Source organism: Monomorium pharaonis, chromosome 5 (assembly GCF_013373865.1).
Source record: "Monomorium pharaonis isolate MP-MQ-018 chromosome 5, ASM1337386v2, whole genome shotgun sequence".
In the NCBI taxonomy this organism is placed as follows: Eukaryota; Metazoa; Arthropoda; class Insecta; order Hymenoptera; family Formicidae; genus Monomorium; species Monomorium pharaonis.
The window spans coordinates 22,129,754-22,150,023 of NC_050471.1; the positions used below are offsets into that span (position 1 = coordinate 22,129,754).

At 36.1% G+C, this 20,270-nt stretch overlaps 1 protein-coding gene across 2 annotated transcripts in view; it reads right to left on the reverse strand.

Annotated features, from left to right (window-relative positions):
* Nucleotides 1-20,270, reverse strand: part of LOC105833651 (neuroligin-4, Y-linked) — a 217,941-nt gene that overhangs the window by 162,665 nt on the left and 35,006 nt on the right. Inside the window, exons 2-4 of one of the 2 annotated variants that reach the window (XM_036287401.1) lie at nucleotides 11,005-11,010; nucleotides 8,141-8,545; nucleotides 6,895-7,070 (exon numbers count right to left, since the gene is read on the reverse strand). In XM_036287401.1, the coding sequence (XP_036143294.1) occupies nucleotides 6,895-7,070; nucleotides 8,141-8,388 (424 nt within the window). In that variant the 5' untranslated portion in view covers nucleotides 8,389-8,545; nucleotides 11,005-11,010. Of the gene's footprint in view, nucleotides 1-6,894; nucleotides 7,071-8,140; nucleotides 8,546-10,658; nucleotides 11,011-20,270 lie in introns of both variants that reach the window. The other variant, XM_036287400.1, reaches the window with a different exon arrangement.

Sequence of the window (20,270 nt, forward strand, 5' to 3'; positions counted from 1 at the left end):
TTGCTATTACAAGCTAAATGATTGCACCTGCGCTCCTTTCAGTTTCAGGCGGAATTATTAAGAAGGTTTCATTAAGAAAGCGATTAGAACATGCTGGACAAGAAGTCGATCTGCTCCAAATTCGCAAGTAATTCGCAAGTAATTACCAGTGATAAGAAACATGCTACTAGTTTCGTGAAACTTGAACGTGTACAAATATGCATATAGAGAAAGTTTGGAAGCTGAGAAATAAAGAATCTAAAGGAAAAAAAGTTTTTGGTTTAACACAATTTAACCTAATTAATTTATTACATCTTTTCTATCACAAAAATTTTTTTTAGAAATAATTTGAGAACGAAGATGTTCTTTACGCAATACTTTCCTCAGATTTTTGCAAGTGACAATTCTCTTTAAAATGTGTTCTTTTTTTAAATTGTATTAAATGTTTAAAGCTGACGTAAATGAGTCTTTTTCTTACTTTTACTTATTATTTTATAAATTATTTCCATCGCCAACTTACATTACGTTGATGACTAGTTTGATCGAATCATGTGTACGATGGCAGATATGGTGGAAATTGAAATCCGGAAGTGCAGAAGGGATGAGGGGTCGGGAGGGTGGAAGAGACGAATTAGTGTTCTGCTCGAGAGGTCGCGAGCGATAGCAGAGAATTATTGCTTAGCAACGAAGGACAGAATCGATGTTGCCAGTAGTGACAAGTCCGATTACGCTGCCACGGCTGCGCCGGAAATATGTTTGCGCGCTTCTAGTTGATCGCAATCTCCGTTAATTGAATCATTGTGAGAGTGCGGTAACATTGATTCAACACAATGCATCATTAAAAGAATAACGGAGTCTCAAGATTCAAATTATAAAAATACTAAATTGAGAAACGAGGAAAATTGAGAAACGGAGTACTTCGTATATCTCTTGATTAAATTTCTGAGGGTATTGATCTTGAGAGTACAATGTCTTAACGCTGCTACGTTGACATTATAATAACTCTTAAGTAGAAAACATTCCCGGCAAACGCGGATATAGGTAACTGCTGTATTAACATATATTATACGTATACGTGAATAGTTCTTTTACGTTTATGTTATTATTTGGCGATTATTTTTGCGGTTTGCTAAGTTTAATACGGTTACCATACAAATTGTATCCGTGTTCAGATAATAGAGCGCTTCAGTTTATTGAATCTTTAAAGCTACAGGAAATGGAAAAATGCCAATACCTGGAAAATCAACTACTTTTTTTCAAATAAGAAATTGATTTGTCTTAATTTGTTTGTAATATAAATTTTACCCTTGTTTGGAATAAGTTGAAACGCCTGAATTATTACAAATTGAATATTGTAGCAGAAATATTGTATTCTTTTAGGAGAATATTTCTCAACTGAGCTTAATTAATGCTGAAGGGAGAAATTTGCTTCTGACACTATTTTTTTTTTTTTAACTACCTTCTGTTCTTTAAAATTTAATATTTTTTCTGGCCAATGTAACTGCCTGACTTAATATCATCGAGGCATTGTAAGCAATTTTGAAGGGCAAAGTAAAAGCAGATTTTTGTCTTCCAAAATCTCTTGAAAGTTATTCTGCTAGAAAAAAATTGTATAACCTTAATTATTTAAGCATGACCTTACTTCAAACGAGAAAAAAATCTGTATTAAAAGCAAATGAGGGGCCAACCTCTTATTAATAAAAGAAGTAACGTGTATCCTAAGTGTTTGCCATACGTTTTCTATCTTTTGTATAAGGTAAAATTGTAAAATTTCAACTCCAAAACGACATTTTGTACAATTTTATAGACAACTTTGTATACAGTACGATAAAATTGCATATGCAACACGCTTTTATCGACAGATTTGATGAGAATGACGAGTTATGAGGATACGAAATGAGCTTGATCTACAGGAAATACGGAGTTCGCTTTATACGCGTTATCGGTAACTCTACGGATAATTAATTACTTTAGCGGCGCGAGGATGTGATCCTTTGCGCATGAAAGGATGCCATTACGGCCATTAGCTGCCGCTAATTTGCGCAAAATCATTCGGAAACTCCTCTTATTCGCGCAAGGTTCATCCAGCGATACTCGCCAAACCCGAATGTCTGGCAATAGCAACAACGTCTGCGAGAAATGTAGTTGTCTTTCCATTTCGATGTCGAGGGAAAATTCGCCTTCCCAACAGAGAATTGTTCCCCTTAATTAAAGTAGTTTCACTTCGTTCAATTAAAATAGTTTTGCCTCGGCGCGTCACTTGCGGATGTATTATTCGTTTCGTTCTTCATCTTTAAATACTACATCCCACTGTCTAAATTGTCGAGAAGGGAATCTCAGATCCCTTCGTCCTCGAGACTTCACGCTTTCAAGAAGTTATTAATTTTCTGGTAAATTCCTTGTAATAAAAATTATCTTGTAATAAACCGTAATAATATACATCCACTTTTAACTACGTTTTATGGCCCTTGACTTTAAAAATTAAAATATATCTCATCAACTCGTATATCAAAGTTTACTAATTCAACTTCCTAAATTATTAATTATACTGAAATTACGTAAAAAGTGCGCTTTAGACCTTCGCTAAATTTAGAGAGAGTCGACACTAACTGAATCGACACTAACAAATAACAAGGGAATACGACAAGCAGTTTGAAGATGGAAGACGGCAATAAATTCAACGAAGTTAACAAGTCTGTCAGACCTCACTTAGTCGCGGTGTATTTTGGTTATATCGGCCGGAATAACGCGGCAGCATGGTCCATCTGGCAAGCCTTAATTACCATTTATATTCCGCATTTGCGTAGTTCGTGGACGATGTAAAATTACAACGGTCCGGGGAATCTCGGCTTTCATTAAAAGATAATTAAATCAGCAGCGAATCGATCCCCTGCTTTATCTTGCTGTCTCCTGTTCGCGGAACTTGCTGAATTATGCAGCGAAGCGAGACGAGAACGTCGACTTTAAAATTGTATCGCGAAACAGTCCAGAGTTTCAGAGGAATGGTCCTAGGTATTCTTTCTTATTATACTGCCCTTTCGAGATGAGCAGATGGCAAAGAGAACCTCCCCTTTCGAAAGCGCTCAGACATTTTAATCTCTCCAATGTAAAATTAAACATGGTAACCTCGTATTAACAAAAGATTTCGTTTATCTTTTATATTATTCTAGATAAAAAAAAACAAAATTAAAATATTGCTTCTAACTTTCAGCTGTTCTCTCAGGAATTGAGTATGATAATATTATTAACTTTTAGACTTTCTTGAGTATTGCCTAAAGCCCATACTGTTAGTTATTGTTTATTTAGATCCAGAGAGAGACCCTTAAGTCTTCTCATAGTGCTGTAATTATCGAATTGTTCGCGTATGTATATATAATTATCGATATAAACATACTTGGTTGCCCGATCGCGACGTCATGCGTAATAAATGACAGTCTCTTGCAGAAACGGTGACCTTCGTTATCCGGCGTAATTAATAAAACGACTAAACGGAGCAGCACTCCAGCGCCATTAATCACAGCGACGAGAGCTATTAGTAATGCCTTTTCGAGCCGGAAGTTGAGCGAATGCGCACTCTGCACTCGTGACGTTCTCTTTCATGAAAGGGGGAAGGATGTGCAAGGATCGTGCGATTTCCCTCGGCTTGCCACATTAAATTTCCTGTCGCTTCGTCGCAGGCTAACGCGGGTATAATGTCCTAAAGTTATTTTCGTAAATGTGCCGTGAAATATCTAAAAATTATTTTCCGACTGCGTTACAGATCGGTCTTTCAATTTTCTTATTTGCTCAAATCACGCACATTCGTTATTATTAATAAATTTTTTTTTTTCAAATTTATATGGATTATATCGATATTTTTGGAAATTGCGCTTTGAGCTATGAATCTTAACAAACTCGGGAAAGCGGAGCACTTTATCTTCCGTGTGAAACAAATCATTTCCCGAGCGGTACTTTCGCCTATAAGGATGGAGGAGGCATTCTTTTGCCGGCGACTCGTGAATCACGAAGAGACGGGGATCCTTATTCCAAAGTATTCTGAGAGTTGAAACAAATTCCGCGAACTTGGTGGATTCGATTATTAGTTCGCGCCTCGAAAACTCGTCGCCCTCCCCCCTCCTCTATCTTCTTCTTCGGCTTCCGCTTCCGCCATACGTTCGATACTGGGCTTTGCCTATCGTCGCCGGAATTGTGAGTGCAGGCGGCCGTGTAATTGCGAGCCTTCCAAGGAAAACGGAAACTTCCCCACCTCGCCCTCCCCCCACCCTCTAAGTCAGAGGAGACGAAGTGCCGACAACGTGCATTAACCGGATCCAAACTTTCGATAGAAATTTCCATTACGTAAGAATCCGGGAGACAATACTGCGTCGGAGAAAACGTATCCCTTTCAGGGTTGTCTGAAAATCGCACTTTCCGGAACTCAATTGTGAGAATACGGTACAAGATTTCGAGTTACTTCGCAAGCTGTCATCAAGTAAGAAGATCCAATTTGCTATTGACTCGAACTACGAATTGCAATAAATAGATTTAAAGTAATAACAAAATAAGTTGTAATTTTTATTAGATTCGTTACGGTTATGAAAAAATATTTTTTTAATTTGATGGTAAAGATCTAAGATGTACAGCAAAACCACGAATCATAGCAAAGTTGATTAAACATCTCAAGCAAAATTTCAAACATAAATTTTTGAATCTTGGAAATATCCCTATATATCATACACACTATAAATAGGTAGAAATCTAAATTTTATTAAATAAATATTAAGAAATTCTAGCAACTTGTTCAATTTTAAACGACAAAGTTGTGAAGGATTTACAGATCTATTAGAGTTCATACTGTGAACTCGCAAAAGTTTTCGTAATGGCGCAGAGATTTCAACAAGCAATTTTGTACCACGTGTCAGTGGCGCGCGTGTCAGAAAAATGAGAAATATTTGATAAATCTCTCCGTGTCATTCTCTTCAGTTTCTAGCCACGGAGGCAGCGTCGAACACCGTGGCAGGTACGCGCAATATATTTCTTTGCTGTTGTGCCTCTTCATCTTCAACCCTTTTTATTGCCGTCACCTAAGCTCTTTCCCACCCTTATATCTCTCGCCAAACTTTCTCCCACGGCCTTTTCCTCGGCTTGGGGGAACCTTTTTATGTCTCCACGTATGTCGGCTAGAGTGAATGGTGTTTCAATAATCGTATATCATTGAATTTCCTTGGGCGAAATAGAAAATTTCGCTTTTCTCCGGGCTCACAAGCTGCTCCACGCGTCCCAACATCTCAGAGTCGGAAATTGAACGGCAAATGTGACTACTCCGCGTCGTTTTTACCCTCAAAAAAAAAAAAAAAAAATACCTATGCAAGAATGCATGCAGATACTGTTACACATATACACAGCGCGCGCAGGTGTGTGTGATAGACAGAAAAATTATTAGAGATAATGACAGCCATAAAGGTAATTAGCAATCTCAGATAAAAAGAGAACCTCAGGTAGACGTCCGAAATTTATGCTTTCTTCATAAAAGAGATTTTCCAATTACGTCAATCGTTCGTACTTCAGTAATTACACGTCACGTAAGCTCTAATCTCCGATCTATTTGAAATGTTCCGCGCGTCTTGGTGGCGAGACGCGTCGGTCCAGCTCAATAACCTGCACAATCCCGGGGTAAGTTCAGTTTCCGACCATCCGCGCGAGCCACCGCTATATTGGGATCGCACGGAGGTCAATGACATCTATTCCCGGCCGCCATAATTCACAAGGCCTTCCCCCCCCCCCCCGCGACTCTGCGAAAAGTTCCCTCAAACTTAGATTAGCGATTCAATTTGGACCGCCAGTGAATCATCTTAAAAATCGTTTTTTAATCGGGACACTCCGTAACGAACAAAACGTCCCGCCTCGCCGAGAGCGGCTTTTCCTGCCTCGAGCTTTTCCCGCATTTCCCGCCCTTCCGTTTACCTCCAACCGCTCATAGATTTCCGCGCCATTCGTTCAACCCCGCTAGCGCGACGACCAGTAAGGATTACTTCATCTGTTAATGCCCATCTAAAATTCCGTTTTTTCGAAAGAGAGAGAGAGAGAGAGAGACATAGAGAATTGATGGATTGGACTCATTATGTATATTCACGCGCAAAAATAATTCATTTCGCAAAGAATACATTTTTAATAATGCTACTTGCTAAAAACTGTTATTTGACAATCGTTAAATTTTCAAACTTTTTTTTAAAGAGAATGGAAAAAAAATTGTCTTATCCTCCAAGCATTTTTTCGATTGAACTTAAATCCCATCTCAAAGAAAAGTTTGTAAATTTTACTACTCGAACAAATCCGTAATTAAATCGGAATTAAAAACTTTTGATTTTTCTTATAATTCATTTATTTAATTTCCAACAGTCTGAAGAAACTTAAGGACCTTATACGTCACAAAAGTGAATGCAATTCTGTAGAATGGCGTTATAAAGCTCTTCCCTAGAGATAATGTCGGCATCGTCGCTGGCTGTGATTTCGAAGAGCACAGAACGTATTCCCAGCGTATAAAGAAGTTTCGCTACTTGATCGATCGGTTTGACTATATATACTTCCATTCAATAGCTCGATAACGTCTCAATGTACGAAGAAAAAGGTACGCCTAATACATATTTTAAGCCCAGTACATATTTAATACGTCTAACTTAAAAAAAGGAGGACTTAATTATTATAGTCATTAAAATGTTATCTTCAATTGTCACGTAAACTTGTCAACGGATTCTTTTTCTCCCGGCAAACCGCGGCGATGCTTCGCATGACATTCGAGCTATTTAAAATTGAGCAAACGTGCTCCATTGGAATTTAGATTTTTATTCACGACAGGAGATATCGACGTAATCGCGCGTGACGTTTACAAAGTTACTCGTGCGACTGAATCGCTGGAGGGTTTATACGTTCACTCACCCATGGCAGGTGCGTAGATGTTCAGATAGAGGCAGTCCTCGCTCTGGTTACGCAGATGAGGCAGCAATCTCTTCAGATACTCTAGTCTTCCCTTAGGCATTCGCTCGAGCGCTTCCTGCTCGTTTGTGATGTCCGGCAGCTTTTGGGGACAGACTGGACCCACCGAGTCCGATAATCTGCAGAGGAAATCGGAAATCGTTCGTGCGTTACAACGAACCGAGCGGTCAAAGTTTCGCGTGGAATACGCGTCGCCGTGTTCAATAAGGACGGACATCGTCGACGGAAATGTATTTCGGAGCGGATATATATTGGACTACAAGGTGTCTTAATCATACAACGTACTGCCTCTAAATTGTTATCCTAAGATTGATATCTTGGTGTATTGTCTTCTATATTACGTAATTCCTTTACCTTCCCTAGTTAATTAATTCTAATACTTGTTGATCGCGTCCGATCCTGTATAAAAAATTAATTACAATAATTTATCATCTCTACTACGTTGGGAAATTAAAATTTTTTTAGTAGTTTTGTAATTGTGAGCGGACCTGACGGCAATATAACATCGGCATTCGAAAGATTTGCCAAGGAATATCTTGGCATAATTTTAGAATGTTGTATATCCTGCGATATTCCCAGACACTTCGAGTTAGGAAGACTGCGCGGCATCCAAAGTATTTCGACAAGATCGCGCTTGTTATAAAATTGAAAAGTACTCGCTTTTAATTGGAAAGAAATCGTAAATGCGTAAAAACGAACGTCACGTACAAAAATAGAAATTGATCAACATTGATACAATTTCTTGTGTAGCTCAAATTCGCGTAAATTCGTTCACGATAAAACAAAACATTTCGAGATTTTGATAAACGATATTCACAGCAATTTATTCAGAATAGAATACAAGAATCGAAAATGCCACATATTTTAAAAATATAACATTTAACATTTTTATTGATCCTTCCGCTGCAATGTTTCACTTCAAATCAAACGATTCAGAATCAAATGCGCACCAGGCTCAACTTTATGTCTTCTCGAAGAACGCACTCAAAAAGTTAATTTTCAAAGCTGGCTTTATAAGATATAATTACGTCCAATTGCAAGTACACCCTTGATACTGCCGATGAGAAAACTCTTCGCTTAAAATTTTATTCACGACAGTGCAATCTCATTAATTTTTATGCCCAGCTACGAAAAATTAAATTCATAAAAATAATGTCGATTCCTTATCTTTAAAGAAGTACATTTCTACCTGACTCCCTCCCAAGGACTCGGCGCTCTCGTCGGGGAAAAGCGGTTGCTGCCGACCGGCGGTGTGGCGTAGGGTATTCCGAGGTAAACGTCGATCGGCTTGAGGAACTTGGCGTACTCGAAGGACCTCGTCACGCCCTGCACCTCGCCGTAGCGTGTCTGGACGATCCGTGGGTTGACCTTGCTTTTGATGGAGAGCGAGAGGGCGGGCGGCGCGATCAGGCAAACGAGGATTAGGAAGAGTTCCATCTTGCCACCCTTCCCTCGCCTCGCCCGCGCTACCGCGACTGATCGCCCCCGACACGATCTATGGATCACCTCCGCGTCCCACGACGATCGTCTCTCATTTACGCTTGCACGATTAATTACGATGCTCGTCGAGTCTCCTCCATCCCGGTGAGCTTCTCTGAAAGTATTATACACAACCGCGTTTCACGTTAATTTATTTCAACTTACAACACTTTTTTGTTACTTTAATTCTATCAACAACACTGTCGTAAGTCTCCCAATAGCTTCAATTAACTTTTATAAATAGTATAAAAACAAATTTCCATAAGGGAAATTAATTAAGTTAATAATTTAAACGTTAAGTAAATTATTTAAGTGAAATACTTTGATAATTATATGTACTACAAAAATGTCAATAATCTTTAATATTAATGTTTTAATACAGCAAATGTTTATTATTACTTTAAATCTTACACTGATAGTATCGGAATTGAAATTCTGGCGCAAAGTTGAAGTTTTAATTTATAAATAATAATAAACTATAGATACAATGACGTAAGAAGACAAAACAGTGCTGTCATAATATCGTTCATAATAACAATTATTAATTAATATTAACTTGAAATTGTTGCAATAAGCAATGTTAAAACAAACAAAGTCGCACTTTATTGCAATCGCGAATTATTTCGCGTGCGATTGCTCGATCGCATCAATTAATTTTGTGTTTTTGTTAGTTTTAATTTCCACGACGTGGCGGTTCTCGTTGCTGGTTTGGTGGCGTATTTATTTAACGTGCTCGTTCAATTAACTATATCAATATTTAATTAATGTACGCCGCAGTTACATCGATTCTATTGGAAAATGACAATGATATTCAAGAAAAAAAGGAACAAAGAACGAATAACCGAGTGTTCGTCTCAATGCGATGGATAATCGATATTCTGAGAGTGGTTTCTCCAAGGACGCGCGATAGTAACGACACTTTTTTCGTTCTTCGATTATTAGCAAATTCTAATCTTGCGATAGAAAGTTTCATCTGCGTTTCTTTGATAAAAGATAAAGCAAAATGGCCGAAGGGAACAGCGACAAGAGCTGAAGGCGATGGGATAAGCGTGAGAAGGCGGAAGTTTCAGACTCGATAAGCGCGAGAAAACACTTTCTAGACATCATACGTTTGCTATATTTTAGCAGAATCAGATCTCTCTCTCTTTCTCTCTCTCTCTCTCTGTTAAAAATAATAATATAATAAAAAAATATATATTAAGAAAGTCTGTACAATTTCTTAATTCCAAATTTCTTTTATTTTAAAGACAAAAGCAAGAAAAAAGCAAAAAAAAATTATTTTAGAATATCGAGTTTAAAAAACATACGTGGAATAAAAATTCATGAAGTATCAACCAGATTAGAGTATATGAAGCAACCTAACATGACTAGAATACGTTGAAAACTTAAAAAATATTTCGACATTCCATCTGTGGAAATATTGGCGCCATCATAAAAACGTACGACGTTTCAGCATATATAAAAGGCGTAAATCAAAAAATTAATCACGTCTCGGTGCGATTATCGAGTCTTGAATTCACATTACGCGATAAGATTACGGAGACCCGAAGTTTCCCTGAGCAGATAGAAAAGGACCATGTGTATGTATATGTGTATGTATATATATATATATATATATATATATATATATATGCATATATACACACGCACACAACGGTTGCAGGGAAGAGTACAAGGGTAAGGTTGGTGGTTCCAGGGAAGTGCTGCAAAGGGTAGGGGATAAGTGAGTGCACTCGTACGTGGAGCCATTATGGAAATCAGTACTTATCGGCCTGGAGAGGAGAAGGAAATTCAACGTTGTGTAACGATGCCACGTTTTCCTCGTGATCCACGTGGCAGGGAAAAAGGAGATAAGCTGTTTCGGTCCCGTCACTCGCTCCGATAATTTCTCTTCCTTATCAATACGATACGGCCTTCTTGCCGCGAATCCATCTCGTCGCTTCACGAATCAAACGAAACGTGAAAATTTTCACAAAAAAGTAATATTAAAAAGATTTTAATTTGCTCTTGCTCTCTTTATCTAATATATATTTCAAAATTTATTTTAAATGACAGTATTATTATTAAGAAAAAGAGAGAGAGAGAGAGAGAAAAGTAAGCTGTCAGCTTTGCATCAAACCTGTCACAGGTTTAAGACTAATAATAATAACATTGAGTAACAATTAAACTAATAATTTTCTTCTACTTCTATAATGCTTGATATAATTTATAACAATCATATATCTTACCATTTATGTGAGTCATGACTTCCTTTTTGAAACTTCTGGGAAGTATTGGACAATATCGACATAGATCCTCAACCAAAAACGTTTTTTAGCATTTTGTTTAATACACTTAATAATAATAAGAATAAATTACAATTTACTTTTTCTATTAATTAATTTAAAAAATTAATCTTTTCTATTACAACTCTTATCGTGTCTCTAAAACGCATATTACGTAAATCATAATTTGCAAACATTTTATATTCTTTTTTCTTGTTGTTATTTAGTATTTTGTATAACTGACTGAACTTTTTTTAATTAATTAAATTTTAAATATTAAGTTTTAATAAGTTTTGAACGTTGCACGCACCATGTCCTGAAACATAAAAAAAGATATAGAATTAATTTTTAACCGAATACATATTTTTATGTTATAAATTATTAAGAACTTTTCAAATATTTTTAATTGCATTTAACTTTTTAAACTAGTATTATTTATGTATATTGGTTTATAATTGTACAAAAATATTTTCTTTACATAATGATAAGATTTATTATAATTTCCAATAGTAATATATTTATTAAAGAAGACATTCACACATACACATGTATGCTTTAATAAATAATAATTATATTTTATTTAACTATATTATTGTTTACTAAGAGCAGGAGGAATTTACATAACGCACGGTTATATATTATTAACATCGGATTATGATAATCATACGGCAATCAACTAGATTACTAAATCAGGTCATTAATAAATTGTCAAATCAGCTGAGGCCATTGTGTAGAATTGAATGACTCATTATCGCTCTTTGTTAATAATTGCTTAATTAATTTTCAAATATCAAATCAACGAATTAGGTTGCAATTCAAAATCAAAGCACAATTGCGTATTCGTATTTTTAAGGTCATAAAAAATTTAATACTTATATATTTTTTATATTTCATTAGATGTTTAATATTTTATTTTGACATGTTTTGACATAAAATATTGTATAAAATACTCATAATATTAATAATACTAGATTTAAAGATTTTACTTATGCATTTTATTTTTTAAACAACTTTTTCGCTTTTTTTCAATTGTTTAATTTTAAATTTAACTTGTTTTTCATTGTATTTAACTTATTTGCAAATTTTCGGCGTATTTGTAAATTGAACTTTAATTTACTTTAATTAATTTATTGTACCCTTTTCTCTTCTAAAACAACTACATTATCAACTATCATTATTTACTTTCTTAAACATCTTCCGTACTTTTTTTCATCTTTTTCACTCTTTTTCTTACTTATTTTTATAATTTATTCTTATATGCTCTTGCTTTCTTCCTTGTTTCCTTTACTTTTTTCTCTATGTATATTGTAACGTACTGGGATTAAATGGGCTAAGCCCAACATTTAATTAGTTGAGAAAAAGGAAGAAACAAAAGAAGACAGAATTCTCTAAAATTTTTTAAGCTAACTATAATTAAAATTAATGCAAAATAAAATTCTACATATATAGGTAAAAATAAATAAAAACAAATAGAGACAAAATTACTTATAATAAATTTTGTAATTATATGTAAATTAGTAATTTCATGTTTATTTAAACTTTTACAGACACATAATATTGTTTTGAAATTTGTATTAAATATTTTTCAGCACACGTTATTACATTATTACATTTAATAAATTATTACAAATTATCTACAATACTTTATGCTTTAATTTATTTTGTAAAAATGAATAAATTTATATACAAGTTAAAATATTTTTGGACATATATTTAATTTTTTGTGATAATCTTTTATTCAAAATTCAAAGATTAGACCATGCCTGCGACCAATTACAAGAGCTACTCTTAATCTTGAACCTTTAATCTTAAAATGCCTTTGGCGCTTACGATGTCGGTATAACACAAATTCATTACAGCGTAGATTCTTGGGCGAAAGTCAAGCTGAGATAAAAAAGGCTGGGGATTGGATTTTATCAAGGGACTATCCTTGAAAGGGCCAAACCTTCCCGTAGGATTGCAGCTGACTATTTTAGCGATAGCGGAATGCCGTTATCGTCTAGACAGTTACTGGTGAACAATTATTACAACTTGGCAAACTCAAATAGTCTCTGGTCGGCGGATACCAGTTGCCAACTTCCAGTGGCAAACATAAACGCGAGTACCGACATAAGTCGAGGTCTTGGACCGTGCACTGTCCTGCGGACTCATTTAGCATCCCCGAGTAACTATATTCGAATAACGGATACACAGGATGTAGCATTGTGCAGTTATCGACGGGTTTGATAGTTAATTCGAACAAGAACAAAACGATTTCAACAATAATACATTAAAATTTTTGAATGCTTGGATCTTCGAGATTTAATTTTATTATTTACAAAAATACACAAACTACATTAATTTAATAATTTGCTTTTAAATGGTTCTAGAATTTTACACTTTAATTTAAACAAAATATAACAATACATAAAAAAAGCTTAAGATAAAACAGCTTAAGAATTTGTCAGCAAGGTCTTCATTCTTAAAGCGGATTATTGGATGTAAGAGTTTTTTTGTTTGGATTAATTTCTCACGAGGTTCTTGTCTCGTTACATTTTTGCGGATTAAGTTAATGAGATCGTGAGGATCTTCATTTTCAGACTAGTAGATATATATATAGACGCAAAGAGAAGAATCTAAAATTTTATACTTTATTAAGGTAATTATTTCTTTCTTTATTAGTTAATGAGTCGCCACATTTCTTTAATGTGTTGTCTTCTTATATTTACTTAACATAATTTCTATTACGTTTTAACATTTTTGTAATTAACTTTATTTCTGCGCTAGAAAATTCAATTGAAACGTCAAAACACCAACATTATCTTCTCAATTATTGAAAAATAAACGACGTATTTGTATTTCAGTTACAACATTTGTTATTTTACATGTCTCTCGGCTGTTGGCCTCTCCATATAATTTTTGTTCTTTACAACGTCTCATTTCAACGTCGGTGTATACCTATGGTTAGTCCAACAGCAATCATAGTTATTAGAATAGCGCAGGTGCATCGCGGTGCATCTGAAAGGGGATGCGCTGCGACAGGATGACAGGCACAGGAAGACAACGGCAGCGTGTGCGAGCATCGGAAAGCTATTCACGACGTCGCGCTTTCTTACGGGATTGACGTGAAGAAAAGGGACTGTGTGTGTACCTCGCAGAGCCACGCAACGGAAGAACTCCATTTCCGCCATATTTCACGTACAATGCCGCAAAATTGACTAGCTAGAAAACGGCGTTTCGTGACTGATGCTGGCGAAGAGGACCCAAGAGGCCGCCATCGAATACCAGTTCCACTTCCAATCGATCGATCGAAAGATCGCCGCTATGCTCCCAGCGAGTGTGTATACACCGAGGAACCCATATGGTTGAATCAACTGAACTCTTGCTTGGATATGGGCAAACAAATACATTGGTTGACGCAACAAAAAAATGTATTTGAAATATTTTGTAATACTGCAATGACAAATTTATATATGGTTGAATCAACTAAATTTTTGTTTGGATATGTGCGGACAACTACATTGTTTTGTTGCGTCAACCAATGTATTTTTGTTTTGTTTGCCCACATACAAACAAGAGATTGGTTGATTCAATTAAACAGGTTTTTCAGTGTACAAATGCATTGTACACTTGTAACAGCTTGCCTAACTATTTATTGAAATGTTTTCAATGTTCCTCTAAACACTCTAAAGCAACAATCTACAATTTTAATTGTTACCAAATTTTACTTGTTGATAAATATTTAATAATCACGTAAAGTTATAATTACAAGTCAATAGACATTATCTGGTACAGTTACAGAAATTAAAAAATTTAAGTGCCAAATAAATAAATGTATTTATTACACATTTGATGGATTAAAGAATTATATAACGATAAGGAAGAAGAATCGCTTAAAACACAAATAAAAATATTAATAAATCGATTTTTATTAAAATTGCATGACACTTTATAGTAGTCACTTCAAAAATGATTCTCATTCTACATATTGAAAAAAAACTTAAATCTTGATGTTTTTAAATTATGAACAAAAATGTTACATTTAGATACTTCTAGGTCAAGAATAAATTTTATGGAAATGAATAGCACCTATTTTTGGACTTGGAATAGTTTCATAATGCAAAATTCAGCAGAATCCTCAGGACAAGCAGTTTCATTTTCAGAAAGATGCAGACGCGGCACGTTAATTTCCGCATGAAACATTCGCGGAGAATTCTGGGAGGTAGCCAAAGCGTGCGTATAAATAATGCGGGCTAAATGAAAAATTCTCTTGGGACGGGGGTGAAATTCCACGTCTCTTCGCGAGACTAAACGAAATCCTCGGCAGGAGCTTTTTCGAAAGTGCGACGCAGCTGCGGCTGCGTTCGCGAATTCTCTTCATAACCCTCTCATCCCTTCCATGTTTTATCCTCCCCTTGTACCCACAGTTCTTCTAGCCCGCTTTCCTTGGTATACTGAACGAAGACAAATAACCTGTGGGTTGTTTGTTGCGCCATAGTTGTTTCTTCCGGAAGCGGAAGGAACGTCGGAAGACCACCTAGGGGACCCGAGTGACCCTTCGAGATAGAACTAGATAGAGTTATAGAGCTATAAATCGATATTTCTGCGAGAAATAATAACAGATTATATGAGAGAACACAGATAAGATATCAGGTAAGAAGAAAGAAGCTGAATTATAAGAAGCTGAAGTATTTGCAAAAGTTAAAAAGAGTGAATAAGCGCGAAGGAACGTTTGGAGTAAAAAGCTGAAAGTCGTAAGAGTAAGAGATTATTTGGGATTTAATTTTGTTTAAAATTTAAAATTAAATTTTCAAGTGAAAACCCACGATAAGATCAAGATTCGTTTGGAATATAAATTTGAGCCTTGAAAACCTCAGAGAGAATTTAATTCGTTGACACTCGACAACTAAATACTCTGATGGTATACAGTACATAATAAGGATTTAATTCGAGGATTCAATATCAAGTTTCTCATCAAATTTAAGTAACAAGAGAAAGAGAAAGAGAAAGAGAGAGAGAGAGAGAGAGAGACAGAGTGTGAAAACGCATGATCCAAAACACTCTAAGATTTAGCAAGAAGTCGAAGAGCTTGAAAATCCCATTTAAGGACTTAAAGACGCAAATTTCCTTCGAATGCGCGCTGGGCGGACGATTTAACGTAAATACCAAAGGATTCACGTAAGTTTGTTAGTGCACAGCCGTTGCGAAACTTCGTGGGAGAGTAGGTAAGTACCTTCCTGTGCAAGAGAGTCCCTAAGCGACGATCGAGGGATATCTTTAACCAGCCAATGACGATACGGCCGCAACATTTTCCAGGGGAAGCCCCCCCTGTCTAAGCCCGACGAATCCAATTCGCGGAACAATAAGGACGAACTTAACCGGCTTCCACGGATGCCTCGTACCTTCTCGCGAAACTGCGACCTAGAATGGATGCGGGGGTTATTATCCTTCCTCAATTTTCCCCCTTCCCCTCCCCCCCCCAATCCCCTTCTCTTCTTTTCGCGCCCCCATTTCTTCGTCAGGGACGAGATTACTTCGCGGTGAAGGACGAGGATTACCTCGCCGCGGGGTTGCTCCCAATGTGATGCCGCTTGATCCTCGACTTTCTGGTCAATTGTTCGCCTTCTTGCCCCAGCTGATCGAATCGATGGTACAAATCGAGGCTCAAATGCAACGCGATTGAAAGCGAGTTGCCAATTCTCGCGCCGCTTTTTTTTCCCCGATAGAGCAAAATCACTTTGCTATCAGAGCTAACTTTATTGCAATTTTTGGAATAAATCGACAGGACAGAAGGCTCTCGCGGAGATGGGAACAGGACGTCGACGTGACAGGAATTTATCTGCTCGTCAGGACCGCCGGCCCGGATGGTCCTATTTATTTGGTTTGGCCATGAAAAATGTCCAGCTGACCCTTCCACGCTTCTAGTTTAATCCACGCTGCCCCAATTAAACTGTCACGTGATATTAATCTACCACTTGTTTGCACCTACGTCAGTGAATACAATTTCAAGTGGGATTGACGAGCAATCCCTGGTTATTTTTTCCAATTTGTCACGTCGATGACAGAAAATACATCATGCTTTAGAGACAAATCGTATCGTTACTTTGAAATAATGATAAATTATAATTAATACTTGGGTACACATAGAGGACTATTTAAACGCAAGCTACATATTGAAGCTGTCTCTTTTTACTTAATTTATGCTCGCCATTTACAATTCCAATTTCCTCTGCCCTATTAAACTCTTCAAGTTTTATATTTTAGTATGTATTTCAAACTTTATAAAGCGTTACACTTTCTAGAATTTAATGCAGTGCTAGAATGCGATAGAATCTCTTAATAGCGTTTATAATCTTTTATGTAGCAATAAGTTATCTCTGACAAAAATAGAAACAATTATTTTTACATGTATCACAACTAATGTGACATGCAATTTTGCATATTTTAAATTTCATGGTTTAAACAGCTACTTTATGAATTTTAAATTGTCTATTAAACGTTTCGTATTCCTAAACATTTATGAAAAAGAAATATAATATATTCAAAAATAACTCAATATATGTGTATATTTAATTCGAAATACGTGTATTGTTGCTACATGCGCGCTAAAGCAACGGTTTGTTATATTTATGCTTTAATATCAGGTAATCGTGAGGAGCAGTTAAATATCGGAGTATCCGCATTATACATTTGACGCACTCATATTTGAATAGATATATGCACTTTGTACATCGGGTTTCGTTCAAAATCCGCGGATGTTCAAATCGCGAACAGTTCCACAGTTCTGCTCCTGTCAGCCATTATCTAGGTCGAGCCACGATTAGATCCTGGAAGTGGAATATCTACGTACGTAGTATCAAATATTGTGCGGTCAAACATTCACGGACCGTTGCATCCGGAGCAGTTTGAGTTCGGATTTTGGCTGTGATAGCACCTGGACGAATTAACTCCGCGCTTATCGCGTCTCAATGCTTCGCCTCAACGTTATCAAGAGCATTCTTGTTAGAACATTATCATCTAATCGTCCTTAATTCAGCGATCCCTCAAAGGAAAAGAGTTAAAAAAATATTCAAATGCATATTAAAATTGTACATATATGACTAGTAAATAAATTTGATCTTATTGTCAACCCAAGTGGCAAAATTTTATTGTTGAATTTACAACGTTCCGACCTTTACTTTAGGTCCTTATCAAGTAAAATGCGTGAAGTGACTGTTTTACTTGATAAGGACCTAAAGTAGAGGTTGAAACGTTGTAAATTCAACAATAAAATTTTGCCAGTTAGGTTGACAATAAGATCAAATTTATTTATTATTTATACACTGGTGACTAGAAGCTTGACATTCACATTATATATGACTAGTTTTTAGTATCTCTTAATAAAAAGACCTTCTCTCTTCTGAGCGGTTTTGACTTCAGTATTAAACTAGATTTTCATATTCTAATTTGTTCCATCTGATACTTTTTGATTCGGGATTTCTAAATCCTAAATTCTTAGAGTGACTTTGAGATCCTGAACTCTCTAGTTTCTCCAACGTTTAAACGCTCGGATCAAACGGAACCTTTGATCGAAAAGCGTGACTCGTGAATTTTAAGCGAATTTCTTTTATTATTTTGCTGGCGAGATAGAGTCGAGACTTTTCCGACAAAACGAAGAAAAGAAAGAAGAAACTTGATAGAGCGTGTGAGCGACGAAAAGTTGAACTTTTGAAGTTGAATGGAAATAAGACAGCGGACTTATCAAAGAACCGCAGGACCCTTCAATCGAAGTTGCGATTCACGATGGTTATTGATCCGATATTTCGATAAAAGACGAAGGAGTTATCTTGCGCGTTGCCAAGCGTTTTGCAAAACATCTATAAAATGAAAAAGTGTATATCCAAAAATTTATTTTTTATTTATTTTTTGCGATGAAAACATTTACAACGTTTATCGCAGCGCAGTGTAGAAAAGCAAAATGTATTGTATTTTTTATTTTTCTTATACCGAGAAAGAAAATAAGCTGACTAAACTAGAAATTTATATTCTGTAGTTAATTAAGTGTAATTTTACGTCATGTAGGTAGAAAAATATCTAAGAAAAACGATTACTCATTTTTTTTCTTAAAATAACAGTTATCTTTAACAAAGAATATTTTTATAACTTGTAATAATAAACTTGCAATAGATTTGTAGGTGTATAAGATATTTAAGATAAGTAATGTAATAATTATAATTTTCACATGGAAAATAATTTTGCCATTTGTTGATTTCTGTGTAAAAAAAAAATCTTGTGACATTATCACAAATGCTGGAGAATCGAGAATACGAGTATGCATCTGTATACCTGAGAATTATGCATGCCATTCGTACCAACACGTTGGACGTGTTGTTGTTGTTGTTGTTGACCAGCTTGTGTAAGGATCGTTGTTCTGCGTGATCTATGCGACGCGCGTAAAATCGGAATAACGCGCGATATAGATTTCACGCCTGACAAATTTAATTACAGCGCCGGCATCCCCGTGTATTATTAATCAATCCGCACGGAACGAGGCGAGCGCGTTTTCCGTAATAACGCTCCGCTATATTATATCATCTGTTCGAACGGCCGATGTAATTACGAGATTGTCGTAATACTTCGTCACGGTAAAATAGCAACGCAGAAGCGATCGAAATCGCATTTCATCGACAGTCATTATTTATAGCTGCGTAGAGCAAAAATAGTTATATGGGATTTAAGATGCGCTGGATGTATTACAAAAGAGTTATATCCATCTACCGATTTATATGCTCAATTCTTTCATGCGCCAATTCCAAAATCCCGATTTATATCTTTATGTATTTGTCTATTGTAACGACAGATTTTGTTTTTTGTTTTTTCCACGCGTTGGGTATTATTTTCCTTTCAATCCTCGTGCAGAATATACTGGAAAAAGAAATCTCTCTGTTTGTAAATGGTGTTTCGAATGAAACCAAAAAGTATGCGCGTCTCTTAGATAAAACTCAACAATCGATTTGTAAATTACTGATATCCAACCCATAAATATGTAAAAATATGCCTATTACCTTAAATATACTACAGTATATTAGCCAATTAATCATTTTATTAAAGTGCAAATTACCAATTATAAATGAAACTATGTTGGCATTTTTGACTTGATTATAAATAAAATAATAGCATTTTCGAGCAACGGTTGAGCATCCGGACGGGAACAGGTATCCTTTGGCGAGTTTGTTTCGCGGAGGCAAATGTGGGTTAATTAATCACGCGATTTATTACATTTTCCCATTATTTTTCCTCGCTGCCGGACGCGTCGCGGGCTTTTGTGCGAAACAAAGCGGCGCCGCGGCGTTGCGGTCTTTGTCCATGTCAGCCGGCTGCCAGCGCCGCTGCTGCTCTGACAATTCTTGCTACGCGTAAAGAAAAAAGGAGAGAGCCTGAAGAGAAAAAAAAAAAACATGAAAGGACTTGTTCGAGTTAATTACATGCTACCTACAGGACAGCCGCAATTTTTCTTGCCCAACTCAGACCGACTCGTCGTCGCGCCGCCGCCGCCGCGCCACCGCCACTGTCCGATAAACTCTCGCTGTATCCACTCTTTGAATTTATATTTAAATT